General features: G+C 34.5%; 2 protein-coding genes across 7 annotated transcripts; one reads left to right on the top strand and one right to left on the bottom strand.

The window, feature by feature from the left end:
- The first annotated feature begins 245 nt into the window (after window positions 1-245).
- Window positions 246-22,289, top strand: LOC126837816 (focal adhesion kinase 1). Of its 6 annotated transcripts, none has more exons than XM_050571772.1 (22): window positions 246-592; window positions 754-837; window positions 7,819-8,490; window positions 13,401-13,557; window positions 13,721-13,852; window positions 13,921-14,052; window positions 14,124-14,276; window positions 14,355-14,543; window positions 14,659-14,736; window positions 14,849-15,071; window positions 15,166-15,207; window positions 15,861-15,962; window positions 16,458-16,655; window positions 16,732-16,948; window positions 17,026-17,421; window positions 17,866-17,945; window positions 18,021-18,481; window positions 20,318-20,449; window positions 20,513-20,647; window positions 20,717-20,816; window positions 20,900-21,131; window positions 21,196-22,289. In XM_050571772.1, exons 3-22 carry the CDS (start codon window positions 8,114-8,116, stop codon window positions 21,356-21,358), a joined length of 3,699 nt encoding a protein of 1,232 aa, XP_050427729.1. In that variant the 5' UTR covers window positions 246-592; window positions 754-837; window positions 7,819-8,113; the 3' UTR covers window positions 21,359-22,289. The 6 variants fall into 6 exon arrangements, with proteins under 6 accessions (XP_050427729.1, XP_050427747.1, XP_050427745.1 ...); XM_050571790.1 differs by having other exon boundaries at window positions 247-592; window positions 18,021-18,226; window positions 21,196-22,288; XM_050571788.1 differs by lacking the exon at window positions 15,166-15,207 and having other exon boundaries at window positions 247-592.
- Window positions 22,290-22,912: 623 nt separating this feature from the next.
- Window positions 22,913-24,972, bottom strand: LOC126843037 (uncharacterized). Its single transcript, XM_050580337.1, is given in 9 exon segments — window positions 22,913-23,117; window positions 23,187-23,279; window positions 23,281-23,363; window positions 23,430-23,521; window positions 23,599-23,722; window positions 23,785-23,864; window positions 23,969-24,144; window positions 24,203-24,401; window positions 24,577-24,972. Coding segments are annotated over 9 exon segments (1,047 nt in total). The 5' UTR covers window positions 24,699-24,972; the 3' UTR covers window positions 22,913-23,039.
- Between the last annotated feature and the right edge of the window lie 1,015 nt (window positions 24,973-25,987).

Raw genomic sequence — 25,987 nt, 5'->3', positions numbered from 1 at the left:
TTTTTCACACAGTTCTTCCCGTCTAAGAAAATCATTTACTCGACGTTATTATTTATTTTTCTCATTCGGTTTGTTAAAATTCAAAGGTTATCGATCGACTGTACTTATTAAGAAAAAACATCTCGGCCGGTAGTTAGGCGGACAGGCAGCGCCACGCATACCGTCCAAGTTGCCCGTCGACCGTAATCGGGCAGCCTGCTTATCTGATAATGCACTGTAAAAAAATCATTAAAAAATAAAAAATGATTATTCATATTGTTTTCGCGCTGATATCAGAATCGGTGAGAATTATTATTCTAATTTTTTAGTGGTAAATAACAGATTGTGTCCGCCGCTGACGGATTGCAAATCATACGTGTACAACTGGGGTGATCACCGTCATCGCTTTTCTGTTATTTTCCCCAATTTTTTAATAATAAAAATATTCGTTTCTAATTATTATTCATAACATCATCGCACGTTCGGTTTCCGTAATAGGCATTAATCCGAATATCGTAAGTGCGTCTATCCTGAAAACGCGATTATTAACAAACTTTGCACTGGTCGAGTAACTGTTCGACGTAGTCCATTCGACACCATCGACACGCTTCAGGTAAACACCTTTGGCCCAAAGCCAGGTACACGTCCTACATTTTGACTTTTTAGTGTCACCATACTTGTTGACCAAATTTATGCGTCTTTGCCTTCACTCTGAGTTGGACCTTTAGGCTTTAACGCCACAACTTATTCGTGTTCGATGATTTATTATTTTAGCCAGAAGTTAGAATGACAATGAAGTAATTTGGCCATAGAGAAAATTCTGTTGGAGCGACACTTCAAGAAGCCATGGAGTGCAAGGTGAGTCTATAAATATTTATAGAGTATTTAAATTTATAAGTTATTTTTAAAAAATACGATAACATAAACGTTATGGTTGGAAAAAAATAAATAGATGATCTTAAAATACATGAAATTCTTGATGAATTTATTATAATATCATAAATAATGTGTATAAATCAATCTATAATAGTATAAAGATATTAATACTTATAGAACTAAGGAAAACGTTATTTGAAAATTGTGAATTTACCCTACTACATTTTACATAATATAGATTATACAGTTTTATAAATAAATATAGGTTTAAATGTTTTCCCTTTGCATAGATGACAATATTAACGGAAGTTGATAAAAAAATAATTGCTTAGATAGTTTAATCTTTAATGATGTCATTGTAATTTTGCATAACTATGATAGTATAATAATTTAATAATTGTGGATCAACGGTTTACTTATATTTAAGAATATTTTTAAATAAAAGGTATCCTTAACAATTAAAATAATTTCAATACTGGTCATATTATAAATTATATAAAGCTACAAAAGTGATTTAATTAATAGTAATTAACTTAATGAAACATTAATTACACAATATATCAGTAAAATATTTGACTTGGTGTATAAGTGTATAGTGTATTAGCTTAGCTCGTATTGTGTCACTTGTGTTTTTTTTTAACATGTGTGTTTTGGAACATCTGCTAAAAGTAAGCGACTTTTATGTTATGTTACTACTGTCTATTACAATTATTTTGTTCCAATATTATCTAATTGATAACTGTATTACGTAATTTATTTTAAATTTCCATCATATGATATTATTTAGAAAAAAAATTAGTCACTGTAAAAAAGTGTGTTTATTTATCACAGAATTATTACCGATTAAATAATTAAATTTATTAAATCCAAGTGGGTATCAAGGTTACGGGTCTAGAAATTATCATGACTAAAAGTGATCAAACCACTCCCAAAAAAACATTTTGGTATAAAGCTGTAAATGTTGAAAGTTATTTGGTAAAAATTACTACTTAATGTTAACTTGTAAAAGTTACTACTGTAAATTATATATTACTTTTACAGTTGTGACATTGTTTTCTTTAAATTTTTTCAATAGTCATAAGTTGATTTTTAGATTTAAAAAAAAAATGTTTAATGTTATTGTTATAACTACTTAGAGTCCATTATTTAAACTGAAGCCAAAGAAAGAGAAACAAAAATTAAGACAGAATTCACAGTGTAGAGTGCGACTTGGGAATCTTAATAGCTGTTAGAATGACTGAGCTTGGCTTGAATTGCCATTGCTCGACTAGGCTCAGCCCAGTTTACGTCTATCCAAAATATGACAATATTTATTTTTTGTCACGAGCCAGGTCCTAAACACCTATTCTCAAAATTCATATGGTATGGTTATCTGTTTACATTTGTCCTATAACTTTGAAAAACTATTATTGAGCTTTAAAAAATTATAATAAAATGGTTTATGAGAATATAAGTGATACAGTTTACCATACATTGTTAGCATAGTACACAGGTATGAATAGTAAATTTGTTTTTTAAACATTGAGTTATATATAATTAGATACCTAATAATAGCCTATTACACATTTTGTTAAAATATGAGAAGCCAAAAATTAAAAAATTTTCTGCTAGAGGCCACATGTAATTTATTAAATAATTGATATAATATAGTCTACATTTCTTCAAACATCATTTCTCTAAAAGTAGGCAGCAAGGAGGGGATGTTATGTTGGCCAGTGTTAAAATGGAAATTGTGTTTTTTTTCAAATGATATAGGTTTTTATTATTTTGCTCTTCGTTAATTATATTCCTTTAGTGTTTTCCTACAGGAGACACATTGAGTGTTTGTTATTTTTATTATTATAATTGAATAATAATTTTCTTTTTGTGTGTTCGTGTGCCATTAATTATGCACAAGTAGCGACGGCTGACAAAAAAAAATGCGTTGTTTACTATGTGTTTTTAACTATTACTGTACGCACAAGAGTATATTGTGGTTGATGGTTATTACGTGTAATGCCCATTATCGCTGTTCTGTTAGTAATTTCGTTACTTTCTCTATCTTTCTACCATATAAATTATAATAACATATGTATATATTATAATTATTACTATTGAACAAACATGTATTATCTTTTTAATATGTAATTATTTATTGAACTTATTATAATGTGTGTGCTCACAGATAGCACCACAAAAACGTTGGAATTCCATTAAAAAAAAACACCTATTACGATGTGTGCGTTATCGAGTTTGTTAGGAGACTGGAAGGAGTCCAAGTCGTCGCGCCATGGCATATGGGTCTTCTGACATTAATAATTTTATAATCCTGCTCCAGCCACAGTGTTTACCGGTTAACAGTCTCGACCACAGCGCGCGCTTGCCGTCTCCACAGTGTCTGTACGGGCCGTTAATCGATGTGTTTTTTTTACCATTTTTTTTTTTTTGTACAATATAAATTGATAAATTTAAGTTTTAAGGGCCAACGGTAATTACCAAATTCGAGTTGTATGCGTTTAAAAAACAAACCGAGTGAACTTTAAAAAACCCACCATTGCTGTCGTGTCGCAGTGTTGTAATTTGGCGAAGTTTCATGTTATAGTTGTGGGTAAAATAAACAAAACAAATAAAAAATCTATACACAATATTTAAAGTATATAACGCTATTATTATTACTTTTGTTTAAATACCGACGCCTACGTTTTACACACAATCCGTACACGATTACCCGAAACGGAGTAAAACGAAATTAGGTATTATTACTATTATCATAATGTACCTACAATAAACATAACAACAAAGCTCATTATCGCCTATCGTATCGAGAGTAAAATGGCTTCTTGGTTGTTTTTTTTTTTTATCAATTTCAACAGTAAAAAACATTTTTTTTATGGAGGAAATCGTTTTGCTAAGTATTTATTTTAAATGAAAATCAGGTAATCCCGTCGCCGCAATCCGGTACAATAATATGTCACCTGCTAAATAAATAATATTGGTTATTTTATTTTCATACATTATTGTGAAAGTTAAAACATGATTCATACACCTTGATAAAAAATACAAAAGGACGGTAATCGCTTCGTCGCTGTGATGTCATAGACCGAAAATAACTCTACAAAGTAATTCGGCAAACTTTAATTTTCCTTCTTCTCGAAGCCGGAAAAATTAAATATTTTCTTATTATTATTCGCAAAAAACGTGTTTCGTGACGTGCGACTCGTTTCAAATAAAAATAAATAATACTTTTTTAGGCAATTATAACGCCAACGGACGCTGTGTATATTTTTTAAAAATACCACAACCGTGTTCTCGGGTGGCTGATATGTTGTAAAAAACTAAAATAGTTTCAAATGCACCATGAGTTTTCAAACTAGTTCAGAAATAAAAACGAGTAATAATCATATTATAAAACCATGAGTATAGGTAACCTCTCGATGAACCCTTCCCACCCTAATCCACGCTTAGGTACAACTGTACAAGTGCAAATCGAAAGAGTATAATACAACTATATTTACTGGCTTCCAATTATTATTGTTAAAAAATATCCGTCTATATTTCCTTTCGTCCTTTGGTAAGTCGATACCCGAACGGATTGTGTGTAACGTGTAAACTGATATTTATAATAAAAAAAAAGTTATTTTCTAAAAACGTATCCGATAATATTGTAAGTTATTATAACAGTAGCGCTATGTTAAATCTATACATACGAGTATAATACATACATATATACTAATCAAATATAGGCTACCGTACGAATAGCTGCAGTATAAGATACTCTAATCGATTCAGATATAGATACTTTATTATAATACAAATTTTAAAATATCTAGAAGACCACATAATGTGGAACTGAACATTATACTAGATTGAAACAAAGTGTAGATTTTTCTTGTATGCCACTTCAGTTCAAAATTGTAATTAATACATATTGTAAAAACAAAAATATTTAAAATTATTCCCTATACAAGTTAATGTTTGTAAATAATGTTTTAAAACTGTATACAAATTAATTTAAAGATTATAAATAAAACAAATTACGATTTTGAGTTGCAGTTTAAAATTAGGTTGTTTATATAATATAATAACTTTATGATTTCAAATTATTAAGGTGTTTTTTATGATAATAGTTGAAGAAATCAATGATTAGGTTTCACATAAAAATATGAATTGGTGAAACCCAAAAAGATGCAAAATTACATTTTTTCCAAAAACAAGTTTTTTCGATACTATATTTGTACATAGATATTTGTCTTTCGGTGTTTGTCTAAATATTTTATTAATTTTTGAAAGAGATATTGAACAAAATTAATGATCATCATAAGAATGCATATGCAGTGCTGATCAAAGCACACCCCCTCTTTTTATATCAATTCAAGCACTAAAAATACGTTACAGCTCTGCATGTATCATGTAAGATGTCCCTGTGCTCTCTGTAATAATTAATAATATATACAAAAAACAAACAAAAACGTGCGGTTTCATTTTATCGAGTTCATACCTAAACACGAGTTGAGATAACGGTATTATATTTTTGTTTTCCAATGTTCTTCGGTGATTTTCGTTAGAGTCTTATCGAATCACGACGATTGCGCTACACCCAGTCAATGCTATAAGTTAATATGTTTTTAATTTGCTCGTTATGCCATCCAAAAGTCAAACGGTCATGACACACGTTTCTACTGTATAATTGTGTTTTTTAAACGCCGCAGACGTCGGTCGTTTCACGGTTCGTTAATTAACTCGTCTGAGATGGTGATAATAATAATAATCATAATAGTAGTAAAATATCATTAAATTATCCGCCGTTATCACAATAGAAGTCTATAACCGACGAGTAAGCAATTTCATAAAAGTACTAAAAAAACACAATTAATTATTTGTTTTTCCGGATGGATTCGTGGGATGTATAATATTATCCACGGTCTCTTCTTTTTTTTTTTCTAAAAAAAATAACTAATCCATATTACTTAATTCCCATTAAGGACGGGGACAGACTTCGTCTAATTATAGAATCCGATTTATCGTCGCTCGTCGACACTCGGAAAGAGGAGAAGAAAAAAAAATCTAATATATTAAAAGATGTGTTGGGCTTCGGGGGACTGAGATTTTTATTGCCCTCTTCGCGTATTATCATTAACATTATTATATGTTTTAAATAAACCCTCCCGGTCCCGACTCCCCCCACGCACAGTGCATTTACTTGATACATGTACACGGTACACACACACACTTACCGTCGTCTGTGTGTAATCATAATCATTATGCATGTGGCTCGAGTGTTGTGTTACTTGGTCGCGTGTGAGCAGATAACGGGTCGTGAGAAATACACCACATGAGAATTTTATAATAAAAATAAAAATTGTCGTTCGCCGAGACCGTGGAATTTTCGGCACGTCTCTAATCTGAAAATCCAAAAGCCACTGCACGACGATTAGAATTATACCATTTCCCTTTTCCACAATTACGACAAACAACAGGAGGGTACCTAAAGCCTGTTTGTACATACCAAATGTGGTGTGCTTAAATTCGAAATGTATAAAATCTATATCTTCCATACCTACTCTAGCTTCTACATGAGCAGTAAAAAATTGTATTAATAAATTGTAGTTACGATAAAGTTACCATTATTAAAACAATAATAGTTTTTTTTTATATCTATAGTATAATATGACCTTTTTTATACCCGTAATCAGTAATCGCAGTAATCACCATTCCCAACACATTAACATTGTGTGATATTACTAGTATTAAAAGTTATAGTAGACATCTTATTTGCTTGCATTTTTTAAACACATTCCATGTTGATTCGAGGAATCTGGGACTTACCCTTTGGACTTAAAATGTTATCATACTATTTGGTATATGAATAATATTAAAATTAAATATCTAGACGACAGATGCAATAGAAATATTGCCAGTTGCTACCAATGAAGTATGAACAATGGACGCCCGTATATTATTTATAAATTAATATATCATAGTATATAGACATGGACGCCCGCAATACATTTTTCAGGGAGTGGCATAATGAAATCAAACACCAAAAAGTACATTAAAAAAAGTTTATTCTTTGCAAACTACAAAGTATATCAGAATTATAGTATACTATTTATTTGTTATTAAATAAAAACTTATTTTTATTTAAACAATAATAAAAATTAACATTTTAAAAATTATATTTGAAGTCAAAGGGGGGGGGGGTGAGGGTAAATGCCTCTGGGCGTCCACGTATATAGATATGAATAAAACACATTAAAAATAAAAACGCTCTATAATCATCCAATTATTTATAATGTTTTTTTCATGTCCAATAGAAAAATAACTATATAAATAAACAATGTAGTATAATCCAAAAATCACTTATCACAAACCTTATACTCGCCCGTTTGACGTCCTAACCGAAGTTTCATTTCGGAAGGCGTTTTCTAATATTTATCGGAATTAAATGGCTGTACAATTCGAAAGTTTTAGGTTATGTAAAAATGAACAGAGAAAAATTATCTGGGAGAGGGTGGGTGTCCATTTTTTCTTAGCTTCCACTTGATCTTTAGGCAATAGACTACCCGGGTTTATCTTAATAAAATTATATTATTTTTTTTTTTTAATAAAATAAATGTAGTTTTTACACAGAATACGTAACAACGTATACAATTATCAAATTTGATAAAAAGTCATTTTTTAAAAATCGTTCGCTTAGGTCGTTTTTGAAATGACCGATTCAATTATTATTTCCTTACCGGGTGTCAGAAAACGATTATTTTATATTATTTTGGTAGAGTTGTCATTTTTTTAGTTTGGTGAAATAAAAAGATAGTAGGTTAAACTTTTGTTGAACAAATTGCGTTTTGTCCAACCCAAAGCGATACGTTTTTAGAAAAAGGAAATATTTTACCTACCACTATAATAGGAGGGTTTTATTCTTTGTGGTGAAAGCTGTAACTTTAACTAGTCGTTTTAAGAGGTTTTTTTATTTTTCTGTCCAAGGCGTTTTTCTCGTGGTGCAGCCGGCCGACACACCTGCCACACGTTCTTATTCCGTCCCGCGTAAACCATTATTATGTTATTATTATTTGCATAATAATAATAAGAATAATAATAAAATATATTTTATTTATGGAAATAAACGAAACCCGCGGCCGACCTAACGATACACGCCCATAGCAGCTGAGCGGACATGCGCATGCAAAACGCGACCCCGCCGCCGCACAAACGGTGAGAAGACCATGATTATTTTTTCTTCTGTTTGGCCACCGCCGCCGCCGTCATCACCGCCACCGGCATGTTGGCCGACGTCTTCGACAGGGTGATACCGGGCCGGCGGCGATCGCAATATCTGCATCGGGTGAACGTGGAACGCGCTCCTGTGCGGCCGCCGCGATTGTCGTCCGGCAGGCCCCACAGCTACCACGGCTGTAGCGGCGGAGGCCTGGGCGTCCAAGACGACGGTCTGCTCAAAGCCGGCGGACGGAAGTTGGCGGCCAAATTTCTAGCGTCCAGGGCTGTGGTGACAGACACCCTAGAAGCGGCCGCGGCTGCCGTAGCCGTCCGAAAACCCCGTCAGCCGCTACGTCGAAGACAGGCTGTCGATTCGGCCAGCAACGGCGGTTTCTCCAACGTGTCGCACACTTGGCGTTTCAAACGACTCAGCTGCGGCAGGTAACTGATAAAAACAAAAAATAATTAACCCATGATAGAGGTTTGCACCAATTTATTGTACTTTAAATTGACCAGGGTTTCCTTAATTATTAAACATAGTTGGTGCAAACGGCCAATAATGTTATTAAAGCGGTTAAAATAACATTACAATCAAGACGGATGAACTATGAGTAATTAGTAAATTTAGTGTCAAAGGTATGTGTCTAGGTGTAATTAATTTTATGTTCTATTTTGTTATCGATACATTTAACTAGTCTATTATATAAAAACTGATTTATTTTGATTATTGTATTACCTTCTTTCTTCAAAGTAAAAATTAATAATTAAAATGAAGTATAATGTAATCATAATCTAAATTCGATAAAAAAAGTTGTTTCGAAAAGAAGACATTTTACAACGCATCGATCTCTGATTTTCAAAATTTGAATAATGTATGGCTTAATTAACGTTTGAATAATTGTTTTTTTGTTTGATAAATGTTTGGTTATTAAATTAAAAATTTGGAGATCTAACTATAAAAATACTTTTTCTTTCGCAAAAAGATTATCGAAATCCGGTTATTACTTATAGAAAAAATTGTGCACGTTAAAAATAATACTCTAAAATTTATACGATTGACCAGAAAATAAATTCAGATGGTCGAAATTTATAAAAACCAAATTTTTCTTAAATGTTGCCTTGATAAGTTGGCAGTTGCATATACTGCGAATTAAGGCTGCGCACACTTATTGGAGTAACCAAAAAGTCAAACCTAAGTTTGACCAACTAGTGAAATCAAAAGTTTTTGACATTATAGTATCAAGCTGATTAGGGTCAATCGATGATGACGTTGAAATCGAAACAACAACATTTAGGTATAATTGGAAGTAAACTCGCATGCATTTTTAAAATAGAATAATATTATGATGTGCATTTTACATTTGTTTTGATGCCGACTGTTCCGACTTATTGTTATGTTTTTCTTCATGTAATGCCATTGAACTTTGTACTATTGATTAATTCATTGTGTTGTTCATACCAATAAATGTATTTAAGATCATCTATTGATATATTATTACTTTATGCTCTATGGCCTATGGTTTACTACATCCTATGGTTTTATTACACTATGACAGTTATATTGTGGGCAGTGTCAAATGTATAGTGGTAATCTAAAGAGGGAAGACGAATTTTCAAAACAAATTAAATGCTAACAAGGGTGGAATAATTTAGCCTGCATAAACCGGTGGTACTTACTTAAGTAAAATAAACCTAAAACGCTGTACCATCTTTTTCGGCGGCATGGCACGCAAATGTGCCAAAAAACTGTGTCATTAAGAAAAACATTTTAACCATGATGAAACGTCGAGATAAACAGAACCTAAACGAGACTTTACATAAATTATTTTCCTTCGGTGCGCACGGCACGGACTCTCGACTGTTGTAGGGTTGGCGCGCCTAATAAAAGTTCGTGTAGGTGACTGTAAGCGCGTATTTTTGTATTTTTATTTGCAGTATATCATTGTTGCTTTATGTGTGTACTGTTTCGTATTGGCCGTGTATTATAATACACGCGGCCTTAAGCGCAAAACCGGCTAGTCATTACGTCACTGAGTAGTACCACGTATATAAAATCAAAGCGACCTCCAAAGACAAAAAAAGGTGTGTGTATGAGTGTACACCAGGCATGTTCAAGTCGACCGAGTGGGCGACTTTTCTCTGCTCTCTCGGTCGTTTCTGTCCCCTTAAAAACTAATTCTGCATAAGTAATGCTGTTATATGCCTACGTCAATGGCACGCACTGCGCGCTTTTCGCATAGTCCGTTATAACGACAAAACGCCTTAAGCGCGCCGACACGAAATATTACCTATTATGTCTTATGTTGGCATGCAGAAATGTGTATGTTATGTCCAAGCCAAATCTAATGTACATATACCTAATACATTACCTTTTGTCCTTTTTTTCAATAAGCCGCCGTTGTATTACTAATATTCTACAACATTGGTTATTCGAATATTAAAAGTACAGCGGTAGGTCAAACTAGAGGAAAGCACGGGGTAACCGCATGAAGATGTAGATAATGGTAGAGAGAAGAGATACAATAAAGGTCGCCACTTGTATTAAGGCTTAAACAAAACAAAGAAAATAATTATACTAACGGTCGGCCTGAAAGGATGTGCCCTACGTACCAAGGAATGAATTCTCAGCCTACTAATTTCATACAATGCTATGTATATTGTAATGATTTAATCCGGACTTGTTAAAAAAAAAAAAGATACCTATCGTGTATAAGTCACAAGTTATTCTCAAATTAAAAATGTACTCGCTGCATATTTTTAACTATGTTGATATTTTAGTTGTATTCGTCATAAATTGTTGAGGGTCATTAGGTATATTTTATATCTTGTCGACACCTTTTGTTTTTATTTTAATACCGGCATGCACAAAAAATGTATGTACTTTAATTGATAAATTTGTATTAATAAATTAAAATTTAAAAAAATGGTGTTTAGGAACTATACCAAATGTCGTCTATTGGTTCATTAACCTTTGTTGATAAGTGTTCATGCAACTCGGCATAAGCTGTGCAGAGCTATCTCGTTGAAAGGCTTACAGTAGTTAAAGCTGGTCAAAATACTAATTGTGTAAAACTTAACAGACAACGGATTCGTCACCTCGGGACGGTTTTTTATTGCTCAACCGTGACCTATTGGTGTGGAAATAATAAATATTTTCTTTGGCTTTGTGTAATTGATCCCGTCATTGAAATACTCAAAAACATTTCTTATTCACTTGTAGTTGATAGTACAATGTTTACCTACGTCGCACGATGCTATTTTATAAATAAAAAAACAAAAAATCTATTTAAACTCGATACAAGCGGTCGACGGACAAGCAAATATTTTGAAAAAGAGTGCACTCGCTACACGAGCGCACGTGTCGGTGTTCAAATCATAAAACCAATCTCTCCCTCGATAAATCCGTACACAAATAAACCTTACTATAATGCATACAGTGTAGATACACATAGTACACACACACACGCATAAAGGTACACTCGAAACCCTTTGGCCTCTGTTCGTCGAATGGCGTGCCAAAAGTGTTGGTCACACCAACAGACTGTATGATAATATTATGGTAATAATTGTAATAAATCGTCTGCTTCATTGCGGTGTTATAAATTAACTATTTCCTGGAGGGGGGGAACAACTTCATAGCGCTCCCCTTTATCTAATTTTTCCCTCTTATTCACTTTAATCATGCCACCGCGAGTGCTCATTAATAATCGTCTTCCCACTCTTCGAATTTCAACGTGACTTCAGTCCCTCGACCGGAGGAAAAACGAAAATCAACTGCACCCCGGACGACTTATTCAATGTGCTTATGACAATGTCATTTATGTCTGACCGTAACAGTGATTTAACTCGATTATTCATTGAGTACTCCCTAGATCCGTCCCTTTATTATTTCTTCGCTAGTGCAGAAATTGAGGAGAAAGCCGTGCCCGACAAAATACAGTTAATCAGAAATAGCGTATAAATGTTTTAACTTCAAAATTAATTCATAAAATTATGATAAAAGGTCGCAAATAAAAGTAAGACTGTGGCTGTACTGTACTGTTCAGTGCCTGAATAATAACGGGTTTATTGTTACTATATTTGAATTTAAAGGACAGTAAAAAAAAAAGGATACGGTGTACTTCCCGATCAATTTCAATTGTCGTGACTCAAACATACAATAAAACTAGTCATGACAGAGATTGAAAGGATTGAAAAAGATTGTGGCTAAGAAGAATAAGATGAGCGTTAAAAGATGGATCTAAAATGGTCAATCTTCCCCTTTTCGTAAGGTTTGGTAAACGATTTTTTTATTTTCCATTCGCGTGATCGTTTTTTTTTTTTTACAAAATTCTTCGTGACTTTTCCATTTTTATCCCGAGAGTACCGTTTTAGTCTATCTCAGTTTTGCTAATTTTAAGACCTTTCAGAATCAAGGTACGCACTTCCAAAGTTAGGTTTGTTCTGGAACATGTCTATATACCGTTTCGGGTCATAGTAACATGTTTAAATTAAAAATTTAGTTGACAATCCCAATAATATCATAATAACAAACAACGAGTAGGTATAATTTATACATTGTACATAGGTAAAACGTTTGTTGTGATTGCGTTGGAAGTGCCGATGTCGACTCATGCAGACCTCTCACCAAAATCGTTCGGACGACTTGGCCGAATAAGGTATTGCGCGCGGCGACGGCGGCGGCATTCATCCTCTCCGATGTATCTAACATAATACACGTCAATGATATTGTGTACATTTCGAATATTATTATAATATTATGGTCGACGGCCCGCCCATGACCCGCGAAACGTATTACGATAGATAATATTATCATCATATGTTGGGCCTCGGGTTACCTAAATAATTGTATTTACCGCGTGTGTGTAATATAGTGGGCAAAAAATATATTACAGTCATAATCGTTGCACCGTTTTGACCTTTCAACCGTCCGTGGATAGGTACAATAATGCCGCGTGCGTGTACCACCTATTACTGTTTTTTTTTGGCGCGACACAACATAATCATTTTGAGTGTGTTTTGTACGCGGCTAATAGGTGGCATATTAACCAGTGCTCGCAGGTCATTAACGGTTGCTAATTAACCGGACCTACGATTTCCACGGCCGCGACGCGTTTTTGGTGGTTTACACCCGATGGCCGACTCCTGCGACCAGTGTAGCTCGTGTCAGTGTCGTGGACGCCGGTCAAGGCAAAAGCCACTGTACATTTTTTTTTACCGATTTGTATTTATTTTCTTGTTAAACTGTCGGTGGTTTCGGTGCCGATGTGCGGATTTTTGTGCCATTATCGCCACAACAAACGCCGACACCGCGGTCTTAACGTTTTCAAATACCGTAACTTGTGTTGCAGCCATGACAGGTCCGAGTTGCCCGAACAAGCGGAAATGGCGGAGAGCGGTAGCCGAGACGGAAGCGCCCCCGCCGCGGCCAAGACCGGATCGGTCAAAGTCCATCTGCCCAACAACGGATTCAACGTAGTAAAGTTTATCGACAACATCAATGTCAAGGTAAACCGAAAAACAGATAGGTGTTTCGCCTTTGCGCAAAAAATACACCCGTGTACACTGTACACACACCTCTCGTTGGCAAACGCAACTGCGCATTTGTTTTATTTTTCGTTATTGTTATTTTCCGCATTTGATTAAGTACAAATTTGATCATCGGTTTCAGGGAATCATATCGCTGGTCACCGGACGTCTGGCCAACGGTTGTCCGCATTATCAAGGCGTTTACGGTCTGCGTCTGTATCATCCGCTGTCCGGTGACGTTCACTGGCTTCCCCAAGACTGCACGATGTCCGAGGTAAGTCCGCCGGTATACGCTGTTATCGACCAAATTACTCAAAAAAAAAAAATGACTACCAATTGCAGATTTACAAAAAATATGATGAACAATACCCGATGTCAGAGTGGAGGTTCGAGTTGCGCGTGCGATACTCTCCCGACGACCTGGACGACCTGTACGAAACGGACCGGTTCACTTACTTCTTTCACTACGACCAAGTAAGTATATAGTGCGCTTGACAACTACTCGGCCGGTTGTTTTTACGGTACCTCGTTATCGTTTTGATTAGGTCCGGTACGATTATCTGAGGAACAACGACCTGGTTCGCGTCGACACCGAGTTGGCCGTGCAAATGTGTTGTCTGCAGATACGGTGCTTCTTCCGGGAAGTGTCCCAAATGTCGTTGGAAAAGAAATCCAACCTGGAGTACTTGGAACGTGAGGTACGTACCCCTACCTCTACCGGCTATTATCAAGTGGTATTGCAGTGTCGGTATTAATCTGGTCACCGTACTCAATAGATCGGACTCAATAAGTTCCTGCCGTACTACGTCCTAGAGTCGACCAAACCAAAGAATCTCCGAAAAATGATCCAACAACAGTACAAAAAAATCTCTCAAATCCCGGAAAAGGATTGCGTCAAACAGTTCCTAAGTCTCGTCTGGTCGTTCTACAAGTACGACGAAGAATTGTTCAAATGCTCGATCGGAGTGAGTCTCGTTTTGCTCGGTGGTTATTATTTTTCAAACTCTCCAAACTACCATCACTTCCTCCATTTGACGGGTTGAAAATTTATAATTTGAATTTATTCTTTTACCTATATAGTCTGGTTGGACCATACCGGTCGATTTGGTGATCGGACCGCGACACGGCATTTCGTATGTCAACAGCCAAGGATCTACCGTAAGTGTTTTTTTATCGATTAAATCGGAGAGGGGAGGGTAAAAAAATAGTAGCTTTGCAAGTAAAATGAAATAAAAAACTCCAAAGCTCAAAGACTCTGGTGCGTTTTCAGCCCAGCAAAATGGCCGATTTCGCGCACATCGAAAACATCCAAACCCTCGTGTCCGAATGCGAAACTCACCGAAAAGCACTGGTCCAGTTAAGAGTGGCGGATTCGACGGATCCCCTCGTGTTGAGTTGCTCTACGCTGGAGCACATGTACAGCCTGGCCAGCCTCATCGACGGTTACTGTCAGCTGGCTAGAAAATCCAACGTGTCGCTGTGGGACAAAAAAGGTAAGCGCGTTTTAAACGGCCAATCGTTTAGTGAATCGCCGTTGAATTATTATCATTATAATACCGCGGATGTGTGTATAATTATAATTGCAAGCCGCTATATGGAATCGGTTCCCGTGTCCTTGTGGCTTCAAAGGTTTGTGTTTCTAGTAGTAAAACGCGCAGAGTTGGCCAAAATAGAATATAAATCCTACCTTTTTTTGTTTTTGTTTTGTTATAATGTTGCAAACGTTTAAAGTTTAATAGAGGAACCTGGTTAACAAAAAGGATAAATTATGAAAAAATATTACTCGTCAAAACATCCTTTATTAGGTAAACACTTAAAAACAGTGTAAAAAATTTTAATGTTTGATAATTTATGATTTTGCTCTAAAGCCGTCACAGATCAAGCAAAACGGGTTTTGGGTAACTAGGTACGATTAAGTTAGTAAAATATTTGAAAACGTTCTCACGGTAGCCGTTGTCTATGTGATGATCTGATAAATCTGATAAAATAAATTATTGTTAATTAATAATCGTCATTACTCGTACTAATAAATATACGCTTAAGTGTATGTTTATTATTATTTTAAGCGAAACGATATCTACCCAGACCAGACCGCTCATTAAATCCTCTTAATGAAAAAGAAATGTCGAAAATGTTAACTTTGTAAAGCCGGGTTCCTAAAAAATATGGGTTAAAATGTACACTAAACAAAAACTAATCAGTTGGGCAACTCTGTTATCGCGTTAGCTAATCTCTTTCGCTGTTCAACCGTGATATGTTTTGTACATTTTTTTTTTTAACAGAGCAAGGGAGAGCAAAAGTCAAAAGCAGTCCGGCGAGGTTCGCTGACGATTACACCGATGACGGCCCGTTGGACGAAGAAGGAGACTATTCGACTCTCGCAAGTATGATTGTTTTTGATTTTCAATACAAATGTAGTAATAACAACATTTTTTTTTACAAGCGACAAGAACATTAATTATGAAGTTAACATTTTTTTGAAATCTTAAAGGTTTTTCGTTCATTTTTGGCTTTTAACTCATTTGTTTTAGTAAATATGTTTAACTTGGATACAGACGAATAGTAGGTATTCATATTGTAAATGGATTAGTTCCAATTGTAAAGTGACTAATTAGTCGACAATCATTAGAGTCTTGAGTTATTAAAGTCCTGTTGGCTATTCAAAATACTGTTTTTCAAAATGTGCTCATATTGACCGTGGGTGTCAAAAATGAATCTACACGGTTTTTTTATATTTATCATTTTCGTCTATTTTTTTTCAAACATTTTTACAACATAACACAAAAACACATTTTAGATAATTTATACAACACTGTGCCTGGAGTGAACATTTACAATTTTGTCGGTTCATAGCGATTGGTTTATTGTTTTTTTGGCAGATTGCAACTATGAACTATTCCGCGATCAGATCGAGTTGGGCGAGACCATCGGCGAAGGTCAATTCGGTGACGTGCACAAAGGCATTTGTCAGATGCGCACCACGAAAAACGGCCCTAGCAACGCCGTGGCGGTTGCCATAAAGACTTGCAAGCCGGACGCGGACATGGCGACCACGGACAAGTTTCTGGAAGAAGCCTGTAAGATATAACTAAACGCCGTAGTGTACTGGCCCCGCCAGCCTTTGTTGACATTGTCGCCGCCGTTTGTTTTCAGACATAATGCAACAGTTCGACCATCCGCACATCATACGGTTGATAGGCGTGTGTTGTTCGCCGCCCGTTTGGATAGTCATGGAGCTGGCCAAACTCGGCGAACTCCGGGCCTACTTGCAAAACAATCAGGCGCACCTGGACTTGGCCACGCTCATACAGTACTCGTATCAGCTGTCCACGGCCCTTTCGTATCTGGAATCCAAGAAATTCGTTCACAGGTGAGTGCGGCGAGCTCCCGTCGAATGTGTGTTTTTGTTGTTGGGTACTTACTGTTCTTGAGTTGTGTCTCTCGCAGGGATATCGCCGCCAGAAACGTGCTGGTCTCGTCGCATCACTGTGTCAAGCTGGCCGACTTCGGGCTGTCCCGGTGGGTGCAAGACCAGAGCTACTACAAGGCGTCCAAGGGCAAACTGCCCATCAAATGGATGTCGCCGGAGTCGATCAATTTCCGACGGTTCACGACGGCCAGCGACGTCTGGATGTTCGGTGTTTGCATGTGGGAAATACTGATGATGGGCGTCAAGCCGTTCCAGGGGATCAAGAACAACGACGTCATCGGCAAGATCGAAAACGGCGAGCGACTGGCCTTGCCGCCCCGTTGCCCGCCCAGACTGTACAGCCTGATGTCGCAGTGTTGGTCGTTCGAGCCTAGCAAGAGACCCACGTTCAAAGACATCAAAGAAGTCCTCAAGTAAGTCGGGCAAGGAACTTAAACTTTATGAAATCGCTTTCGAATAAACCCTCCAGTGCGACACTGACTGACTCGAGTCCTAAAACTACTAAGTGATTGATGATTTTGTTTTTTACTTTCTACTGCATATTATATAATATGTAGTGCTAAATCTAAGGAAATGGACCGAGCGCAATTTTTTTTAATTTTGACCCAATAAAAGACATTTTGCGTGCAATTACTGATCAATGTCTCATTCGAGTTTGGAAGTAATTCGACTATTTTTTTTTTCAAAAAGTTATAACGGGCCGTGATTTTAAGTTAAAAATCGTTTACATTTTTGGGGGGATTTTCCGCATTCTTTAAAGCGAAGATGTGACCTTTTGCTTTTTAAAGGGGTTAGATCTCGCATAAAAGTTTAAAAAACGAACATTTTTTTATGATGCTGTGTTTTTATTTTTCTAGCGAGATCCTCATCGAAGAGAAACACCAACAAAAGGAAAACCTGCGCCGGGAAAACCGTAGAGTACACACTTTGTCTTGGGGTTTGTATCGTTGCTGTGGAAAGCCAATCGTGTGTGTTTACTAAATAAATACCTGATGGTGGTTCTATCTTTTAGGTTCCAGCGGCTCTCTGGACGATCCGTCGGCACCACCCAAACCATCGCGTCAGCCCAGCACGGACAACAAGTCAGACTTGCCCGTGTCAACTTACATAGTAGCCCAGAACGCCGAAGTATTGGCTCACCTGCTGAAGGAGAACGAACTTCGGGGCGTTAATCCGTCAGTGTACACGACGCCGGCCACCGGATTCAACACGATGACGGTAGATTTTCTCGCCGACTTGGACGACGACAAAACCATATCGGCTGGCAACAGCATACTGAGCATGGACTCTGTGGGACTTTTGCCGTCCGACACTGGTGGCGCCGGCGCCTGTCAGGCGTCTACTACTAACAAGACATTGCCTAGAAATTTCACCTCTGCAGCAGCGGCTTCACTAACATTGCAAAGCGCCAATAAGAGACGGTGTTCAGACGGCGGTCTGGGCTCGTGTGCGAATGGTGGAGGACAAAACGAGGTTCAGCTTGCACGGCCCGATGTGGTGTATCGTAGCATGACCGTTTGTCGCTTGTGTGCAACGATAGTATTATCAATGTAGAGAACGTAGAGCTGATAGCGGCTGGGTACTATTGACGATTTCCGCATGAACTGTTAACTCTTATGTAGTCATCAGAAAACTCAACAAGTTATTTCCGTTGTTTGGATATGTGTATTGAATATGCCAGTCGAAGCTTTTTTTTTTTTTGAGAATAAACAAAATGGCGACCTCAGATCATTTACTCGCAGATTTTCAAGGAACAAAAGCACTAGTTTATTGTTTATAAAAAATATCATTTTTCGATAAGGCACTAGTTTTTTATGCTCTCAATAAGCTGTATAAATTCATTCAAATCTGTCAAATGGTTTTTGAATTACAATGATCACCGACTTTGAAAGCATAGTTTCGAGAAAAACTCATTTAAAGTTTTATACTAGATTTTTTAATAGAAATATTAATTATTTAATTACTAACATCGAGTCATCTATTCCTTGGATTAACTTGAAATTCTCAGATAATATTTTCGAGACATCATACTTAAAGGAAATGCAAAAAAAATTCGATTTTTTGAAAATACTGACTACCCCTTAAACATTTAAAAAAAAATATATTATACTCGGTGTACTATTTCTATGATAACTATATGTTAAATCGTTTACATGTATCCGGTCGTTAAATTCATTTGCAAAAACGACGCATCAAAGTCTTAGTCGTTAAAAAATATGTTTGTACTTTACACACACACTATCAGTATTATTTTAACTTGATGTGCTCGTTTGGTGTTCACCTTGCTTTCATTGTTTGCTTTGCTTTTTTTTGATACACAAATAATCAATTTTTGAAAAAATGTTTGCACCTTAAGAGTACTTATTTAAGTATATGGTTGTAAGTGGTTAAGTTCAATCTGAACAAAAATTATATTTTTACTGTTTTAGATCAGACTTTTTTTTCCGAACCCAATGAAGTAAAATATCGCTTAAATTACATTTTACTTGTTATAATCTTTAAATACATTAACTATGGTTTGGTATAGGCAATTGTTTGATATTTTTTTTTAAATGTATTCACTGGAGAAAGTGATGGGTAAAAACAATAAGGATTAAAGTAATTAAAAGCAGTTTAATACAAGCACTTAATATATTTGTAACGGTCTTACTATCTGATCAGTATTTTACAAGACACTAAAAAGATTTGTCAACAATAGATTAACATTAGAAATTGATGTTGTAGCATTTCCTTTTATACATTGCTTTTAATGTAATCTATTTCATTATTACCACTTAAAACTGCTTTTGTCACACAGTTTGCTTGAGTTGGATACAATTTATTTAAGATAACAAATAATGGAACATTTGACATATAATATGTAATTTCTTATTCGTAAATAACATTATTTATTGGATAAATGAAAAATTAATAATTATAGATACAAAATTATCTCGGGTGAATTTAAATTTAATTGTTTATTTATACAAAAAAAAAAGGTTCAAATAATTTTATGTTAATCATAGATACTCTTTTTTATAACGTTTTTATGAACTCACAATCTTGTTTTTTATTTTAGATTAATAAAAAATGTATCTAATATTATTATTTAGATATTCAAACAAATAATAAAAAAAAAATTTGTAAATAATACAAAATTGTGTTGATGAATAAATATTCATCTTTTTTTCTCACTAAATTGCCAAAAATAATGCCCAACTTTGCTTGAAGCTAAACAATTACATAATTTTTGTATATCACATAATTATTATAACTAACAATGATATTTTCAAATGTTTATTTAAATCTGATTTATTTTTTTAATCTTAGGGAGCTAATTACTGTGGAAATGGTAATAACGAAGCGTTGTCGGAAGTAGAACAATTGGAACGTAGATTGAAGCAACAGCAAATTGAGTCGGAAAAAGACAGTATATGGTTGGCCGAAGAAGAAACCAACCTCGTAAGCCTTTAAAAATAATCAATTGTGTTAAAAGTTTATTTATTTTAATTGCTTTCATTATAGAAAAAGAGGTTGTCTCTAGTGCCCAGTCAATCGGACAGCGAATCAATTGATGGCAGATCGTCTCAAACTCCACCTTCGTCTTTAGATCGTAGCACCAAGACAAAACCTACAGACGAACGAGTAGTCGTAATAAAGGTAAAATTTTACTTGCTTTTGATTTCACAAACAATAACAACAATTATAATGTTTTTTATGGTTTATAAGAAATTGGAACCCACTCCGACAGCCGATTTGAACCGAAATAACGATAAAGTGTACGAATGCACAACGCTCGTTGTGAAATCTGTTATGATGCTATCACAAGGTAGGAGACTTAAACACAACAACAACAAATTACACCGATGACGCTGTTTAATTAAAAAAAATAAAAATTGCTCCGTTTTAAAGGTGTACAACAAAATCAAACCAATCGATATTTAGAACTAGTCAAAGAAGTCGGTCTTCAGTTGCGCGCTTTGTTGACGAGCGTCGACAGTCTGGTGCCATTTTTCCCGCAAAGTGCTCACAAACAAGTGGAAATGGCCCATAAAGTGCTCAGCAAAGACATGGCCGACTTAGTCAACGCAATGAAACTCGCTCAAAACTATTGTCACACGGCCGTTGACTATTTGTACAACAAGTGAGTATCGCAACACAATCACACGTTTCGATATAATTGAATACACGTTGACTTGTTTGCGTAGAGATATGTTGTCTACGGGTCACATACTAGCAATGGACGCTAAAAATTTATTGGACGTCGTCGACTCTGTACGCATGCAATATCCCGAAGTGGAAGCCATGATGAGCGGCCGACAACTGTCGGGGTCTGCTAAAGAGCAAACTCCCAGCGTTGCCGCGTCATAGTGTATACTGTTGTATGCTTAGTATGAACATTCCTATTTGGTTTTTTTATTATTTATTATTTTTTTTTTTTATTTATATTATTAGTCAGAGTTTTTATATTAATAGACTTTATATTATTATTATGTATTTAATTTATCGACTGCCTTGTAACTTTGATTTTGTATATATTTTTATTTGATTCCACTAAATCTAGAAATAATATTAATTGACAGGAAATATTTAAACGAACGTTCTCGATGGAGCAAGAGAACAAATTTTTTATCCCAATCTTACTAGTCATATATCTTAACTATTATTATTGATTATGTAAAAATTTAACCAAACTTATTTAGCATGTAATTTCAAAACGTACCTCTACTCATTACGTTAATTATTTTACTCTTAGGCAAAACAATTGAGTATAGATTTAAATTGATGGTAATATTCGAATAAAAAAGTCAGTAGCAATTTGTTAATGTTTTATAATAACAATGTGTCCGATAATATTGTTCTCGTTTAGCAATTACCAAAGTTTATCCTAATAAATAACAATGGTGCGTTTCAATTCGGTAGCCCACACAACGCAGATATATTTTAATCTCTACATTAATATATTTTTTTTTTTACTATTATTAAAACCAAAAAATGTTACTTTGTGGAAAATTTAAGAAATCCCAAATAACAATATTTTATACTTTTACACGTAATTGATATAATAATAACGCAAAAGTACTGCTCGACAGTTTAATATGTAAACTAATTGGCATTTTGTCTTTTTGCGGTGCACTCGAAGGGCGCGAGATCATTTTTGAACGCTACATAGTCATTTTGTATAGTATTTTTTTTTTCTCATGTATTAACCATAATAATTAGTAATATCGATTTGTGATTTTATAATATTGAAAAGCTCAACGTGTTATTATTTCTATACACTAGTATATATATAATGTAATTTATATAAAAATATTGTTTTTTGTTTTGTTTTATATATATTTTTTTTTTTTTTTACACAAGTATTTATAAAATATATATATACATATATCTCTCTAAAACAATTTGGACTATTTTTTAAAAACCTGCTGGTGTTCAATTAAATTTAACGCTAAGAAAACTCATCAAGGTCAATTGCTATTCAGATTTACTATGTCATATATCTAATTTTTAATGGGACATTTGTCTGTATTATTTAAAATAAATAAATTTTAAGTCTAAAAACTTTAACTGCAGATAAAACTTCAAAGATTGGACCAGTTCAGAAAAGACCTGAAATTTCACAGTTATAGTTATTGCATATTTCAATTATATGGTACATATTATGTAATGGTCTGTACTCTATAGTTTTGCTGTCTATATTTATATTTAAAAAGTAATTAGCCATTGAAAATTAAAAAGTAATTAATAATGTCCATAACAAACTGCTCATGTTAGCGATCCAGTAAGGCTCACTTTTGCTTATTCCAAGGCGACGAACACACCTGGTTTCTGAATATAATCTCTAATATTATTATATTCTTATTAAAATTAGTTAGTAACAACTACTTTTAGTTTAGATTAAAAAAAAAACATCCTAGATAATCCTTATTATCAAAAGTGTTATAATTTAATAAAACTTGTGTTTCATACAAACTTGGTGCAAATTTTAGACAAACACAATAAGAATACATTATAAATTATAAATTAATAGAAGTAACATAACAACAGATTATTCTTGGGCACCCAAACGTGCTAACTTGTCGGCCTCTTCGTTGCCTTCGATGCCCTGGTGTCCACGCACGTGAGTCTAAGACAAATAAATTGAATCAACGATAGATTATACAAAAATGCGACGTTTTCTTCAACCAATACAAACCCAAGAAACTTTGGCCATCGATTTGATTTTTTCTTCCAACGACTCGAGCATGTCTTTATTTTTCACAGGATTTTTGTCGGACGTCATCCAACCGTTTTTTTTTCCATTTTGGCATCCATTCCGTTACACAATTGATGAGAAACTTTGAGTCCGTATGAATATTTACTTTAACTACACCTAAAATTATTTTTAAAAAAAATGTTTTATTTTATTAACTGAACAAAGCCTTTGGATTTGACTGACCGGCCGATTTTACTTGATCTATAGCTAATATAGCCGAGTATATTTCCGCATTGTTATTTGTCTGTGGACCCGGAACTCTTTTGGACATGTTCCTAAACAATCAAATATTTAAATAAAAATTAATTATTTCAAAACAAAATATAGGCGATATATATTACGATGAACTTACAGGGGGTGACCTTTACAAAAAAATACGCCAGCTCCTGCCATGGCTTTGTTTTTGCCGTTGTTAGAACATGCGCCATCCGTGTACACTATTACTTCGTTATTGCTGTTAAAGTTGAACGGCTTTACTGTAATTTATAATCCGTTTAAACTATCTATCTAGTAAACTCGGTATATACATTTATATTACATGTCCCGTCTATTAGATTCATGTCATTTCCACTGGAATAGCCTGGCAAATCAAGCCCTGCAGATTGAATTTTCATTTTGCTAAAATTAATTTTGTTATTACATAATTAACTTATTAAGACAATTCTATTGCAGGTGAGACACAGCTGTTCATAACAAAAGTATAGTAGTTTATTTATACAGACCTTTTGATGGGCGTTGGAACTTCAACTTCTTCACCATTGTTTTCATATTCATCAACAATCTTGTTAAGTTTCAACAAAGTATCGCCGCTAATGGCTTTTATTTGACACAAATATTTTCCGTTAGCTTCGCTTTTTTTTGCGATGAAAGTTTCCATATCTGCAAATATCTTGTGTAACTGAAAATATTACGTAATTTATTAGTTATAAATATATATTTTTAAACAGGGCAATTACATTTTGAACATGTTTTCGTAATCCGTCTTCTTCCAACTTTCTCTTTACTCCTCTGTTGGAAGAATTTTCGAGAAAATGTTGAATATTATCAATTATGTCAAAGTTCATATTTTTTATATAATCTTCGGCTTCGGACTTGTCTGCAAATTTTTTGGCATATGAATTTGACACCGAATCTTTCCACCTAAGTGCTGTGGGCCTTTCACAATAAAGGAGACAAAAGGTTTAATATAAATTTGAGTCAATATTTTTATGCCCAAAATGATGTTACAATCACCAAGTAGACTTGGTTAAACCTAACCATTATTGGGCTTAACCCACTACAAAACCTATGATAAATTTTACAATAACATAGTAACGTAATTTCCAATTACCAATCCGATGCAACGGCTCCGCTTTTGGACATTCTGTATACGACAGCGTAGAACGGCATGATGTCTTGTAGACAGAAGTTTACAAAAAACTGTCGACTCAACAGCAGTGGACACTTGATCATTAGTCGCCTTCCAAGCAATTAGAGCGTTTTCGGTCTTAAAAAAAAAACCCCCAACAGAGAATATGTAACAGTTGAGATTAAATTGTTTAAACTACTCTAACAAACAAGATTCAATTAGCCCACAGACCTTCTAATAAAAAATAGAAAACTGGCAGAAGAGACTCGAGAAAGATTTATCGTCATAACTCATAAGCAAGACGCTCGCCATGACATAAAAAACAATTTTTAAAATAACCGTGCACCCACGTTGGGTATAAGACATAAATAAATTAATATTATGATTTCTTGCAGTGATAAGACAACTAGTGATAAGCATAAGATGTCCTTGAAAAATCGTGAATTGCATTGGATTTATTCATTGCTCTTGATTCAAAACCGCAAAAACCGGTAATCTAGATAAATCTTCACTCTTCAGTATGATTTCTGAAATGTCTCAACCCTTCAATGTTTTTACACATTTTTTTTTATGATAAAAATACAAAATCCTGTGCACAAGAACCAAAAATATTATAACTTTTTTAGCCTTGAAGTCGTCGAAAGATAAGAAGTTTAAAATTCTCCAGTTCAATCTCTCAAGTAGACATGAATATACAAAAAGTCTGAATAGGCCAACTTCAATATAGTACTTGTCAATCGCCCCTAATTGACCTGTGATTTGCTGATGACTTGCGACAAAGCTCATGCGACTTTAAGTATTTACACGGCTAACAAATATTGACATTTAACTAGCAAATATTATTTTTTACAGAAAGAAGCAGACATACATTACTTATAAACCACTCATCACATTATTCTTTACCTTTTCTCCAGTCTAGCTAAAACATATGAAGGGCTGCGGGGAAATACGATCATAGTCAATAAACCCTAAGTTTTCAGTACTGAAATTTTAAACTTTAAAAACTCAAAAAAGACTCGAAGATTTAGTATAAGATAACGTACATAAAATAATATTGTTCATTAACTATCTTTATTGTCAAGTTTAATTACAAAATAATAAAATTTATTAATCTAAATTTTAGAGAAAAAAAATTGGAGAGTAATTATCATCGTTTTTCCCCGCAGCCCTTCATATACAAAATGGGGTATAATATATCTTAATAATATTGTTGACCAATAAGAGTTCTTAGCTTTTTGAGATTATATTTACCAATTGGTTCTAGTACTTTTAAGAAAATTGTAGTAGAAAAATATTTCAATAACAAAAAAAGAATCATAAAAATAAATAATACAATAGAGCGGTATCAGCGTGACAAAATTATAATATATTCAATATCGATAATACTATAATA

This window comes from Adelges cooleyi, unplaced genomic scaffold, assembly GCF_023614345.1.
Source record: "Adelges cooleyi isolate 19-005CV unplaced genomic scaffold, UGA_ACOO_1.1 ACOO_flye_CR_arks_rails_tigmint_CR_PRNA_108, whole genome shotgun sequence".
In the NCBI taxonomy this organism is placed as follows: Eukaryota; Metazoa; Arthropoda; class Insecta; order Hemiptera; family Adelgidae; genus Adelges; species Adelges cooleyi.
This window is presented reverse-complemented; position numbering and strand designations above follow the sequence as displayed.